The 15,222-nt window shown below is 43.5% G+C and overlaps 1 protein-coding gene across 1 annotated transcript in view; it reads left to right on the top strand.

Moving 5' to 3' along the window:
• si:zfos-1056e6.1 (uncharacterized protein LOC107988029 homolog) overlaps positions 1 to 2,521 on the top strand; it is a 75,021-nt gene extending 72,500 nt beyond the window's left edge. Inside the window, exon 7 of the mRNA XM_048600598.1 lies at positions 2,434 to 2,521. Within this exon, the coding sequence (XP_048456555.1) occupies positions 2,434 to 2,460 (27 nt within the window). The 3' untranslated portion in view covers positions 2,461 to 2,521. The remainder of the gene's footprint in view (positions 1 to 2,433) is intronic.
• Positions 2,522 to 15,222: the final 12,701 nt, after the last annotated feature.

Below are 15,222 nucleotides of genomic sequence, written 5' to 3'. Positions count from 1 at the left end.
CACTTATGCATAAGTCGGGTAGGGAGGGTTGAAGAGCTGGGGGAGAAGGGATGCTGATAGTTCAGATTAAGTGATTGGAATATGAGAATGGCAGAACAATGGTGTGTCTAACGCCAGTCCGGAAAGAACAGGCAGTCCCACTGGGATGGGGAGGTGGGGAGAAAAGGTTTCAGAGAATGTAACAAGCAAAGCTAAAAGAAAGGGAAGGAATGGGTTTGCAATTTGAAGCTGTTGAACTCTATGTTGAGCCCAGAAGTTTGTAAGCTGCCTGGTTTGAAGCTGAGATGTTGCTCCTCCAGTTTGTGCTTTGATTCACTGGAGCATTACAGTATGCCAAGGACAAACAAGTGGGCATGTAGCAGGATGCTGTGTTAAAATGACCAGCTACTGGGAAGGTCGGGGTCATGCTTGTGCATGGACCAAAGGGGCTCTGCAAGGCGGTCACCCAGTCTAGGTTTAGTTTCCCCAATGTAGAGTAGGCCACATTAGGTGCGGCGAATACAATACACAAGATTGGAGGTGGTACAGGTGAAATGCTGCTTCACCTGGAAAGATTGTTTAGGCCCTTGGACAGTGAGCAGGGAGAAGGTGTAGGGACAGGTGTTGTACCTTCTGTAGTTACATGGGAAGGTACTGTCGGAAGGGGGGAATGGTGTTGGTGGCATCTGAACAGACATGACGTAGGTGAAGGAACTGGGGGAATGGGATCGAATCCTTGCAGGAACTTACAAAGCAGCATTGCTGACATGGCTTCCTTCTTCCATGACCGTGGTTTCCCCCCCATTGTGGTTGACAGGGCCCTCAACTACATCCGACCTATCACCCGTGCTTCCGCCCTTGCCCCTTCCCATCACTCAACAGCGTGATCGGGTCCCCCTTGCTCTCACTTTTCACCTAACCAACCTCCACATTCAAAGGAGCATTCTCCACCATTTCAGACAACTCCAGCAGAACACTACCATCAAATATATCTTCCTCTCACTCTCCTGTCTGCATTTTGCAGGGATTGTTCCCTCTAGGACACCCCAGCCCATTCTGCGACCTCCAACACCACCCCTCCCTTTCCACGGCACTTTTCCATGTAACTGTAGAAGGTGCAATGCCTGCCCCTTCATCTCCTTCCTTCTCAGCATCTAAGGGCCTAAACAGGTGCAGCAGCATTTCACTCCGTACCACCTTCAATCTTATGTATTGTATTCACTTCACCCAATGTGGCCTACTTTACGCTGGGGAAACCAAACGCTGACTTGGTGACTGCTTTGCAGAACACCTCCTAACCTTCCTGTATCTGGTCATTTTAACAGTGTGAGGAATGAAGGAGGGCACTTCAGGAGCAGCACCAGGCATTTCTAAAAAATGAGATGTCAACTTGATGATGCTACAACACTGGAATACTTGTATACCAAGGCCCACTCTGAGATTCACAGTATCATTGGTGTCAACCTTCCACTATGTGACATTAAGAAACAGCTGAAGACACTGCGAAAGCCAAAGGTCCTGACAAAATTCTGCTAGTAGTACTGAAGTTCCATAACTAGCTGCATCCTTAGCTGATCAGGTCCAGTACGTCTACAACACTAGCATCGGTTAAACAATATGAAAGATTGCCCGGGTATATCCTGTACACAAAACAGGACTGCTTTTGTGTACAGGATATACCCAGACTGTCCCATAAGTCTGCTCCAGTCATCAGCAAAGTGACAGAAAATGTTGTCGACAGTTCTGTTGTAAAGCACTTATTCAACAATAACCTGCTGACTGACACTCAGTTTGGGACACTCGGCTCCTGACTTCTTTATAGCCTTTGTTCAAAATGGGCAAAGAGTTGAATTCCAGAGGTGAAATGTGATCAAGGCAGCACTCAATGAGTGTAGCATCAAGAAGCCTCAGCAAAACTGGAGTCAGTGGGAATCGGAACGGGGAAAGCTCTCTGCTAATTGGAGTCATATATTGCTCAAAGGAAGAGTTGGGGCTGTTGGAGGTCAATCCTCTCACCCATAGGACATCACTGCAGGAGTTCCTCCGGATAGTGTCCTTGCCCCAAACATCTGCAGCTGCTTCATCAATGACCTTCCCTCCATCATTATGTCTAAAGTGGGTTATCGACTGATGATTGCATGTTGGTCAGTACCATTTGCATCTCATCAATCTGCTTTTCAAATGCAGTAAAGTGTGAACAAGATTCAGGCTTGAGTCAATTAAATGGCAAAGAACATTTGTTTCATTTTAAGTCCAGATAAAGACCATCTCCAATAAGAGAGAATCCAACCATAACCCCTTTACTATCACCAATTAAAATACTCGCTGTGTTGGAATAAGTCTCCAAAGGTGTGCTAATGCTAGGGAAGCTTTCTAAAGAAAGGGTGCAAGATAGGTCAGTTGCTGTTTCAAGAAGGATTAGAACTAATTTGCATTTTCAAAAATCTATACTAGGTCATTTTACAGCTCCTGACTTCCTGAGGAACCTACCAGCTTTATGGACACTATCTCCCTGCAGCCACCCAGGGGCTCAATTTCTTGCCTAAAAGGAAAATGTGGACAAAGAAGGCCACAGCACCACTGGTCACACAGGAGCTGTCAACCCCCTGACCCTTTTTATTCTTTCTAATTCACAATTCATTTAATCTAGAAAGCTTTTACTTCCTCAACAGCACTCACCTCTCCTGGGGCAAAGCTGAGGCTTCAGATCTTCTGCTTTCTCATTGGGAGCAACATCAGGAGCCTGTTTTTTCATTAATCAATCTGTTATGATCTATTTCCAAGCAAAAAAGTTCTTGAACCTAGGCCTTCTGGTCTAGAGGTAGGACACTAACACTGTCACAAGGCTCGAGACATTAGTGAAGTGCAATATAGATGTTATGACAGTGTCGAAAATGCCCGTTCAGAACAAGAAATACAACAGCAAATGGGCCATTTCGAATATGAATTTGGTAACTTTGATGTTACCATAAGCATCATAATAACTGAAGTCATGTGCTAATCCGCCTCACAATAAATAAAGTGTTCCTATTCAGAGTTAAACCTGTGCTTCCCTCCATGTATAATACCTAGTTCCCAGTGAGTTATAAACTTAACAACTGGCGACAAGTGTTGGTCTGACCCACAAACTGTGTGCAAATGCCATTTTTTTTTGTTTGGAGGAGATGTCACCTGGACTTTAGGAATTTCAGCGTGGGATTAAGGAATCAACGTCAAGGGAAATGGTTACGAGGGGACTTAGACTGCACGGATGCCAGGAAAGAAGGTACTCACTATGGATCGGGCCAAAAGCGGCAGTCATGAGGGGATTTGGACTGATGGCTGAAGAACAGAGTACGCTACCGGGGCTGTCATGGAGAGTGGTCATGAGGGGACTCAGGCTGCGGGTGACGCCAGTGAGGAACAGTGTACTGGTACAGAGGGTGTGAGAGTGATCGACATAGAAATGTTCACCGAGGGGACTCGGGCTATGAATGATTACCAGACTCGAGTGGTGTGAAAAACGTCCCTTGGTGGGAAAGCAAAATGGCAAGCGGTTGGCGATGGGACGATTTGATGAAGAGTCAGAAAATTTGACTTTATACACAAACATTTAAATTCATTATTAAAGGTGAACAAAATGGCTGAGGACATCATGGTATCGGTTTTCTTAATTGCCGTTGGGAGCAAGACTTTTACAATTTTAAGGAGCCTGGTACAACCAGAGAAACACGTGGAGAAGACATTTCAAATGCTATGGAAAATGTTAGGAAATTATTTCTCATTCTAGCCACTGATGATCACAGAACAGTTCTGGTTTAATTAATGGGTTCTGTACAAAGGAGAGTCATTGCCCAATTTGTGGCTGCCTTAAAGAGGTTAGCAGAACACTGCGAATTCAGAGGATCCCTCCAAGATGTCCTGTGGGACCGTTTTGTTTGTGGCCTCTGACATAAAGCCATCGAATGGAAGCTACTAACAAGGAGAGACCTGGATTTCAAGGCAGCTTTTGAAATTGTTACCTCGATGGAATTGGCCACCAGCGAAGCAACACAGTTGGCTGACAATGCTGAGCTGCAGCAAAATGCAATACCAACCATTGGCAGTATTCTATGTGTCAAGAATGGCCACAAGGAGTAGACATGTTGGATGTGAGAAGCCCAGTGCTGCAGGTGTAAGTGAGTGGGCCATATCGTCTGAAATGGCTGGGTACAGCTCAAGCAAGAGAAGGGATGTTTAAAAGAAATGAGTTAGAGGGCAAGGCATAAGGTAGATACTGCCAGCCAGAGAGTAGACCGGAAATCAGGAGGGTCTGCAGGAGAAGCGGAAAGCCCAAAGACAGTGGAGTTCCTGTTAAACATACTGTCAGTACGGGGTGATGCTGATCAATTCTGGATTCTTCCCAAAATAGAGGGGAAGACAGTAAAGATAGAAAGACAGTAAAGATACAGGGACAGTGGTGTCTCTGATTCTGAATTGGTACACAGGGAGAAGTTAAGGGTACTACCATTGAAGTCCGCCAAGAATACACTACGGACATATATGAAACAAGTGAGGAGCTATATACTGGTGACAGTGCAGTTAAAGGACCAGTGTGCCAAACTGCCACTTTTTATGTTGTAAAATGCAAATGCCTGGCATTGGATGCTTCTGGTTGTAAAAATTTAAGTTTGAACTGAGGCATGGTAAATATCATAGAATCCCTGTGGTGTGAAACAGGCCATTCAGCCCAACATGTCCACACTGCCCCTCCCCTGTAACCCTACATTTCCCATGGCTAATACACATAATTTACACACCCCAGACACTGTGGGCAATTTAACATGGCCAATCCACCTAACCCACACCTCTTTAAACTGTGGGATGAAACCTGGCAGAAACCCACATGGGGAGAATATGTAAACTCCACGCAGACAGTTATCTGAAGGTGCGATTGAACCTGAGTCCTTGGTGCTGTAAGGCAGCAGCGCTAACCATTGAGCCACCATTCTATCCTATAATTATTGTTATTACTTACTTCAGCTGCTTCCTGAAACAATCTATTTTAACCTATTTTCCTAATCAACCTGTTCAGATCTATTAATACACACACACACTATTAGTCACTAATAGTCCCCATTAACAACTATTCACCATCCCAGCCTGATCGTTATCAACTCTTTGTCTGTCCAACTGTTCTTCTTCTCTCTCTTTAGGCTCTATCCTATCGTTTACTCCCTACCCCATTCCCCTCCCCTTTTTTCTGCATATAAACTGACGTTTTCCCAGCCACCATCAGTTCTGAGGAAGGGTCACCGGACCCGAAATGTTAACTCTGTTCCCTCACCCCTCACCCCTCACCCCTCACCCGATGCTGCCAGACCTGCAGAGCTTTTCCAGCAACTTTGTTTTTGTTGCTATTAATACACACCTCTGGAGCAGGTGGGACTTGAAATGGGGTCTCCTGGTTCAGGGGTGGAGACACTATCTCTGCATCACAAGAGGGCCAAGCCATTTATTGGTGGACTTTATATGTTAGTGTATTTTTATATGTTGGTGGATTCAAACATAAGTTTGCAAGAGATCCTGGACAAATACAAAGATGTCTTCAGACGGACCCTAGTGGAAGTGAAAGGTGTCAAAACTAAATTACAGTTAAAGCCAAAGGCACATCCTAGGAGTCTGAAGGCACATCTGGTACTGTACACTATCCAGTCTAAAGTAGGGGTGGAAACTTATGGCATTGGCGCTGTACTGTCACACATCTTACTGAATGGTAAAGAAAGGCCCATTGTATTCACATTGAGATCACAAATACAGAGCAGAATTATGCCCAAGTCAAAAAAGAAGGATTGAGCATCATTTCCTTTACAGCAGGCATTTTGTACTTCTGACCAACCACTGACTGCTAACCTCTGTTTTTGGGCTGTATATGGGGATTCCATTAACTGTGGCAGCACACCTGCAGAGATGGGCACTGGCCCTACCAGCTACTTAAATGAGATCAAATACTGACAGGCAGAGAAATACAGCAATGCAGATGCTCTGCCAAGGTTACTAATACTAGGAAATAAAGGTGTTCCTGACTGGAACCTGAAAATTATGTGCATTTCCCAGGAAGACAACGTGTCAGTGCCAGCAACTCAGGTGCAGAATGCTATCTGTAATGAATCAGTTTTGAGCCAAGTGGTGGACTTGGTGCTGAGAGGGAGGACTTTTCATAGAAGCCACCCAGAATTACACCCTTATCTGTCCAGGAAGTGGAAGTTGTCTGTTTGGGACAGAACTTTAATGTGGGGAATGGGAGTTGTTATTCCTTCCCTGTTAAGAGGAAAGGTGCTGGAACAAGTACACGAAGGGCACCCAGGCATGATATGAATGAAAGAGATAGCCAGGAGCTACTTTTGAACCGAATAGAATACCCTCTATCGTCACATGTACTACAGCGGCCGCCTTTAATGGCACCATCTTAGGTACAAGTACCTAGGTGCAAAACTTACAGAGTAAAAGAAAGTGTTGTTACAGAGTAAAAAAGAATATAGGTTAGCATGAAACAGTGAAAAAGTCCAGAATGATAATAGGTGACCACAACTACCTAAGTTCCAGTCCGGGGTTGCAGGTCCCAGAGAACAAGGCCACGCTGCTTCCATGTGCCAGACTCCATCCGGGACTCGCTCTGCCGCTGCTCCACGAATTGCCCATTCATTCTGCCACAGGACCCCGCCACGGGACATGGCCTGTGCTCACTCTGTTCCGCCATGGGACACGGCCCGCTCGCTCTGCTCCTTGACTTGATGCTCCAGGTAGGAGGAGAAAAGAAAAGGTACGAAGAGGAGAAAATAAGAAGGGAAAGGGACTGACAAGCAAAGGAGCTCCAACTGGAGTGTCCTACTGTGCCACCATCTTGACACACACAGACTCCTGGATTAAGGAGAACGTGGGATCATGCCAATCCATTAATAAGGAAAGTGCTGTCATTGTTGCCCCTTCACCCATGGGAGTGGCTTCAGTCACTGTGGCAACAGATTCACTTTGATTTCACGGAACCATTAGAGGGACAGGTGCTACTAGTGGTCTTGGATGCCCATTCCAAGTATCCCAAAGTGGCGGCCATGAAGTTTTTTTTTATCAGCAGGAGCAACAATAGGCCAAATGGATGAAATACTTGCTAGGTTCAGGAACCCCAAACAAGTGGTCAGTGACAATGGTCCACAGTTTGTGATGATAAAGTTTGAGGAGGAAAATCACGGAGTCAGATATGTGAGATTGGCTCTGTATCACCCTGAGACAAACACTAGTCAGAGAAATTTGCACAAATCTTGAAACAGACCTTAAAAGTCTCACAAGGTGAGGCATCCCTAGCACGATGAATCTACATTGGAAAGTGCACAAGTGACCCAGTGTTCGCCGGCATCCTTAATGCTCAATCACCAGGTGAGAACCATGTCTGGCTTACTGCAGATGGTAGAGACCAGAGAGTTGATAGAGCGAAATCCAGAAGGATAGGTGGTCAGAAGGGTGGGAAGCCTGCTGTCAAGGGTATTCCAGACAGGAATGTGTTGGCCTGGAATAACACGTCTGGAGAGAAATGGATCCCAGCGTGGTGGTGGCTCAAACAGGACTGTTGTCATATACAGTACAGACTAGCGATGAACTGGTCTAATGGACCAGCAGATCACCACATCTCACCAATGGTAGTAGGTCTCTCAGAACACCGAGCAGTCCATTTGGGACCAGTGGTCTTGACTAAGTCATGTGTCTCCAAGCCCAGGGTGGCCATTTGTAGGGGGAGAGACAACATCACTGTCACAGGGTGATGACAGCCAATTGGAGAGGGATGTGCCTGCGGAACAACAGGAGCTTCCTGGAGCCCGGGAGACTGCATTAGAAAAGGTTCCCGAGACAAGGAAATGGTTATCTAGGAATCACCAACCCCTGAGAGACTGATCATATTAATGTAAACTATAGACTGAATGTCTTTTTTACAGGGAATGATCATTTTCCATGTTTTTGTAAATATTCCTAACTATGCACATATGTTGGCTTCCATGCCTGTATAATTTTATTGGCTGTATATATTGATTAATAGGGTTTGTTTAAAATAAATAGGTATGTAGTTGGGGTGCTGCCCCTTGGAGAGAGCTGGTCAGGTGCCTTGCAAGGGCAGAGCTGGGGGCTCAGTCTTAGAGCTGTGCAAGTGTGAACAATTAAAATAAAGTGTTCCTGTTCAGAGTTTTACCTGTGCCTCCCTTGTCTGTAATTCCTGGTTCCCAGTAAATTACAATTTGCTTTTCAGCTCATTACTTTTTGTTGTAATCGGGATCTTGGGTGTATTTCCAAGGGAATCTTGAGGTGACTGAGACAGAAGCGTTTGCACCTGTTGAGGCCATCTACCTTCCACGCCTCAGTTGCTGTATTTGAATCCCACCAGTGCCACCATTTTCTCTGTGCGATCTTCCAATCAAAGGGCTGGCACTCACTCTAGCTTTATCAAGGCTGATGGACTACAATCTTCACTATCACATAGTTCATATCAAATCAAGGGCTGTCATCCACTTCTCAAATTACTGACTGTTCTTGCCCTTTGCACTCCCTATTAACTCATTGTCACCTCACCGCTTCTCCTTATGCGTTACTACTTCCTCCTCTTTCATTCACTTACATCATACTCAATCCCTCTGCCGTCTCATTGCACAAAAAACTGGCCTATTTCCTGGACTGACCTAAGTGTAATCTCCAGTTTGCACCTTGACCTGCAGGACTGACCATAGCCTACCCACTGCACTGGAATAGGATCAGCCCCTTGTCTGACAGTGGTGGTACCCATTGACTGACTTCACACTTCTAAGCATTCTTCTCAGTTGATTTTCCCACATGGCTATTTGCTTGCCATGTAAAATGTATTTGCCGTGTAAACTGCTGGTAAATGCTGAAGATCCATCATTGAAACAGCGCAGTGCCATGTTCACTCCTATTTGACTATTACATTTACTATTCAGTGTTCTCCGCTTTCATAAGCTGCTTGCCTTTTCCTCTGTGCTACAAAGCAAGCTAAACTGAAGATGCTGGCAGCCTGTTACTGAGTCCTGAACATTTTGTGTCCTGAGAAAACAATGTAACCCACACAAGGTTAGAATACTCCAAGTGAGCATTAATGTTAGCAAGCATTACGAAAACGTACTGTAGACTTTATGCCAAAGTCGTGGGTTTTAAACAATTGTTTGTAGAAGCGTGAGTAAAGAATGAAAGGTAAGTATTTGATAGGGTAGAAGACAGGACAGATTAAGTGAGAAAAGGGTTGGTGGTGCAGAGTGAAAAGGAGTAGCGTAAGGACAAGTAAAGAAACAAAAGATGCATCCAGAGAATGTGTGAGAAAGATGGTGAGGCGTTGTCTTCGGAAAGCAAAATCAAGGGAAAATGAGACTGAACCATGGAAAAGAAAACAACAGGGGGCAAGATATTACTGTTTGAAATTATTGAATTCATTGTTGAGGCCAAAAGGCTATAGAGTATCTAATTAATAAAATGAGGTGCTGTTCTCAAGCTTATATTGAATGTCATTGGATATCTGTCTAAAGACGGGAAAGTCAAGCATGGGAAGGGAAGAGTTGGAGATAAATCAAGCAAAATTGAAAGAAGGGTGAAAATTGGAAGCAGGGTTGATGAAATTTTCCAGTTCATGGCGAGAACAGGAAATGACACCAAAGTATCAATTTAGCAGAAAAAAAGTTGACGGAGGAGACCTAAGTAAGATTATAGCAAGGAATGTTCCACATATTCTGGAAAAGATGGGTATAGCTAGGACCCACCAAATACTTATTGGTAAAACACCTTTTATTTGGAGGGGATGAGTAGAGTTAAAGAAGAATGTGTTCAGTTGGGGAATGGTGATGGTGGCAGGGGTCTGATTGAGATCCCAATTTGGGAATAAACGGAGAGTCTTCAGTCTGTACTAGTAGATTTTTTTCCCCTTATTTTTAAATTAATTCACAGGTTGAGGGCGTCTCTGGCTGGGCAGCATTTATTGCCCATCTGGCAGGTAAGAGTCAACCATATTGCTGTGGGCCTGGAGTCACATGTAGACCAGACCAGGTAAGGATGGCAGTTTCCCCCAACAATGGATTCATAGATATCATTAGACTCTTAATTCCAGATATTTATTGAATTCAAATTCCACCATCTGTTGTGGCAGGATTCAAACCCGGGTCCCGGGTATATTATCTAGGTCTCTGGGTTAACAGCCCAGCAATAATGCCACTAGGCCATCACCTCCCCTGCTGAAGGTGTAGAGTGTTTTGACATCCATGGTGAATGGAAGATGAAAACTGAAAGTACTGCAAATGCTGTAAATTAGAAACAAAAACAGAAATTGCTGGAAAAGCTCAGCAGGTCTGGCAGCATCTGTGGGGAGGAATCAGAGGTAATGTTTTGGGTCGAGTGACCCTTCCTCAGAATAGAAGATGGTTTGCGTGAGGAAACTGTTAAAGTGATCGTGAGCATCAAAAGATTTACAGCTGCACAGACAAAGGAAGAAAATAGGAGCAAAATACTGCGGATACTGCAATCTGGAAGAAACACAGAAATGCTGGAGAAACTTAGCAAGTTTGGCAGTATCTGTGGAGACAGAATCAGAGTTAACATTTTCAGTCCATTATGACTTCTTAGAACTGAAAGGAGTTGAAAATTATTTTATTGTTTAATATTGAGAGGTACAGTAGGGACAAGGGGAACAGATAGTGTGGAGTCCCAGTGTAAAGGCCAAAGGGGTTGTTTGATAATTGTAATGAAGCAGAAATGGAGAGGTAAAGTGGATGAATTAAAGTGTAAAAAAAGTAAATAGATCCTGCCTAATGATAGCAAAGTAAACAAGACACAAAACAAGACAAGGTCATGGGGGCATGATTGGGGGTGGGAGGGGGGTGTGGAAGGGACATCGAAAATGCAAAAAAAGGCATAACGAACATCATGTGGTCAGACTGTGAAGTTGTGGAATTCAATGTTGCATCCTAGAGGCTGTAAAGTACCCAAGCAGAAAATGAGGCGTTGTTCCTCTACTTATGCAGTACTTTGTTGGAATGTTGCAGCAGGCCCAGGACAGGAATATTATCATGGAAGGAAGTAGATTTGAAGGAGGGACAACTTAGTTCTATGAGACAGGACAAATTGAAACTTTAGATTTTTCAAATTTGCTCATGAGACTAGGGAGTGGAAACTAAGTTTCAGAGAGTTGACAAACAGAATACAGCAAGGTCAAGAGGAGACCGGTTAAAGTGAATGAAGGGAAGAAAGAAATTGAGGTGGCAGATGTTGGGCCAGTAGTTGTTCATAACCAGATCAAAACAAGGTAAGAGGGAGAAATCCAGGGGAAGGAGATGCTGAAGAGGGCTCAAAGGTCTGCTGAGGTTGGAGGCTGCTGGGAGAACTCCTAATAAACAAGTGGATGTGGAGGCAGAAGGGACAGAAGAATTCAGTAATCATTGAGATAGGGAATGAAAAGCTGAGGGCTTTGCTAGGAAAGATCGTTTTAGAGTCAGTTGGGAAGGCTGTGGGTATTATGTTTGTGTGGAGAGGGATGAGATTCAAGAAAGAGATTGGGTTGGAAGAACGTGAAGGGGAAAAGATTCACAGAGCTGTTGTTACCTATCAAGGTCCTCAACTGAATACTTTGCAGCAGAACCCGTGTGATGTTGCATTTCAAGAAATTGACACCTGCATGAGCTTCAAGCGCTGCCCCAACTGTTGCCAATTTGTGCCCACAAACTCAGCAGATCCCACCTCTATTCTATCTTCTAATAAATATGTGGTGCCAGGCTCTGAGCTGGAAGCTGTGACTGTGATGTTGAGTAAATCGTGTTTCATTTTCCTGAGTTTCCTGTTTCTCTTGGACTTGTGCCACTGCAAAAATGTAAAACAGTTTCGGATTAGTTTCATGATCCGTTGTGTGTATAACAATAACAATGTTGACTTAATAATTACACAATACCCACTACATCAACAGTGCTTGTATATCAAGCTGTGCATAACAAAATGTAAGGGTATCCTGAAATTAATGGTTACCATTCATTTTCTATCAGTTTTTAAATATTGTTCTTCTCGTAACTTTTTTCAGATTGAGAGAATGGAGGAACTGGCACCAGAAGTAAAAGTGAGACGGCAAGACAGGCTAAATGAGGTATATATCCTCTGCTATCCACAAGTCAATTTGACTAATGTCATTAATATAACCTCTGAGTACAGAATAAAGGAGTTAACTCGTTAATTTGCTTTAGTCATATGGATAAGAGAAACAAAGAACAAGAATAGGTCATTCAGTCTCTCAAGCTTGCTCTGCCATTCAATTAGGTCATGCTGACCCATACCTAAATTCAATTGATTTATGTTTTGTTCCACATCTGTGTGATTACCTAAAATATCTTTCATCCACATCCTTGAAAATTTCAATTGACTGAGTGACCACAGACTTTTATGAGAGTTATAGATCTTTACGACATTTTTCATGACAATCTACTTACTGATGCCACATCTAAGTAGGCTATTAAGATTTTATCTTCTTGAACTATGAGTACATTCTACGTAATTATTTGTTCATAAGAAATAGACTGTTCAGTCTGACAAATTGTTACAAACATGAGATTTTTAAGAATTGTTGAACCCTTCAGTATGGAAGCAGGTCATTCAGCCCATTGAGTCCGCACCAACCTTCCAAAGAGCATCCCAACCATACCCATCCCCCTACCCTACCCCCAGATTCTGCATTTCCCATGGCTAATCCACCTAGCGGAACATCCCTGGACACTATGGGCAATTTAGCATTGCTGGTTCACTTAACCTGCCCATCTTTGAACCATGGGAGGAAACTGGAGCACCCGAAGGAAGTCCACTAGACTTGGGAGAATGTGCAAAGTCCATAGAGAGAGTCACCCATGTTATGTTTTGGGACAGTGTCTTCAATTGAGGGGGTTTGTATTGACCTGTTCTGGTCTCCTTGATACTGAGTCTTGATGATATGTTTTTTGATGATTAAAGGGAGGCCCATGTTGTTTTGTTGGAAAGAAGTTGTAAGATGTTCACATTTAGAGATGATGGTCAATGATGATACTGTTTTTACAGTAATTAGGTCGCTCATCTCCAAAGTGCCAGACAGGTATTGAGGATGTCAGGTTGTAAATACTTATGCTTTAAACTGGCCATTTATTTAAGATGATAGAGAGTTGGGTCTCAATGATAACGAATCAGTATTTCTACCTGGATACTGGACTTCTGTGGTTTACATGACTATGGAGATGGGCTTTAAGAAGTTAAGTGATTTAAAGATGACTCTGAAATAGCCAGGATTAACACATGCAATTATGATGTTGCTATCACAGAGAAATATTTGAAAGAGGGACAGGATTGACACAGCTTAATGTTCTGGAAGGGCGATGTTTTAGATGAGACTGAGGAGGAAGCAAAAGAGGTGGGGGAGTTGCATTACTGGTTGGGGAGCATATCACAACTGTGTTGAGGAAACTCTGGAGGGATCTTGCGAGGTATTACGGGTAGATCTCAGGAAAAGGAAGGATACAATCACAATGCTGGGATAAATTGTACTATAGACCTCTGAGCCGCCATCAGGAGATAGAGGAAGAGATTTTAGTCAGATTCTAGAAAGATGTAAAAATGACAGGGTTGTTGTGGTGGTTGAATTTAACGTCCCCTATATTGACTGGGACTCCCTTAGTGCCAGAGGTTTGGATGGGGAGCAATTTGTAGGTGTGTCCTTGGGGGTTGTTTGAAACACTGTGAATAGTCCAACAAAGGAAGGGGCCCTACTTGACCTGATATTGGGAAGTGAGCCTGGCCAGATGATCAAAGTTTCAGTGAGGGAGCATTTTGAGAATAGTGACCATGATTCTGTAAGGTTTCAGATACTTATGGAAAAAGACAAGAGTGGACCTCGGGTGAAGGTGTTAAATTGGGGGAAGGCCAACTATAACCGAATTAGGCAAGAATTGGAAAATATGATTTGGGAGCGGCTGTTTAAGGGCAAATCCACAACTGACATGTGGGAGTCTTTTAAAGACCAGTTGATTAGAGTGCAGGACAGAAATGACAGGATTCAAGAACCTTGGATGACAGGTGAAATTATCAACCTAGTCAAAAAAAAAAGCATTCCAAAGGTTAGGAAACTAAAAATGGACCAAGTCCTTGAAGAATAGAGAGAAAGTAGGAAGGAGCTCAAACGGGGAGTTAGGAGGGCTAAAATGGGCAATGAAAGATCCTTGGTAGCAAGAGGATAACTAGGGAAAGAGTAGGCCCACTCAAGGATAAAGAAGGGAGGTTATGTGTGGAGCCAGAGGAAATGGGTCAGATCCTTAATGAATACTTTACATCAATATTCACCAAAGAAAAGGATGTGAGGAATGTTGAAGTTAGGGAAATGTGTATCAATACTCTCAGGCAGGTCAACATAATGAAGGAAGAACTGTTGATTGTCTTTAAATGTATCAAGGTAGACAAATCCCCAAGGCCAGATAGGATCTATCCTAGCATACTGTGGGAGGCAAGGGAAGAAATAGCTCAATCCTTAACAGATATCTCTGCATCTTCTTTGGTGTCAGGCAAGGTTCTAGAAGACTGGAGAATGGCTAATGTTGTTCCTTTGTTTAAGAAGGGAAACAGAGATAATCCAGGTAATTACAGGCCGGTGAGCCTGATGTCAGTGATGGGGAAACTGTTGGAGAAGTACTGAGAGACTGGATTTATTCACATTTGGAAGTGAATGGACTTGTTAGTGATAGGCAACATGGGTTTGTGCGGGAAAAGTCATTTCTCACCAACGTGATTGAGTTCTTTGAGAAAGTGACAAGAATTATTGATGAGGGAAGGACATTGGATGTTGTCTACATGGCTTTAGTAAGGCATTTGAAAAGGCACCTTTTGGCAAGCTGGTATTAAAGGTAAAATCTCATGGGATCCAGGGTGGATGGATACAAAACTGGCTTGGTCACAGAACATGGAGAGTAATGTGGAAGGGTACTTTTCTGAATGGAGATCAGTAACTAGTGGTGTTCCGCAGGGATCGGTGCTGGGACCTTTGTTGTCTGTAATATATATAAATAATCTGGAGGAAAATGTAGGTGGTTTGATTAGTAAGTTTGCGGATGACACCAAAATTGGTGGAGTTGCAGATAGTGGGATTGCTTCTGTAGAAAATGATGAGAACTATGATGAACTTAAGAGGGATGCAAAAATGTATTTATCACTCATGTCTCAGGCATTGCTGTATCCCCAACAAATGATCAT

Source organism: Rhincodon typus, chromosome 9 (genome assembly GCF_021869965.1).
Source record: "Rhincodon typus isolate 14 chromosome 9, sRhiTyp1.1, whole genome shotgun sequence".
Taxonomy (NCBI): Eukaryota; Metazoa; Chordata; class Chondrichthyes; order Orectolobiformes; family Rhincodontidae; genus Rhincodon; species Rhincodon typus.
Note: the sequence above shows the minus strand (reverse complement) of the source record. Positions and strands in the feature narration are given on the sequence as shown.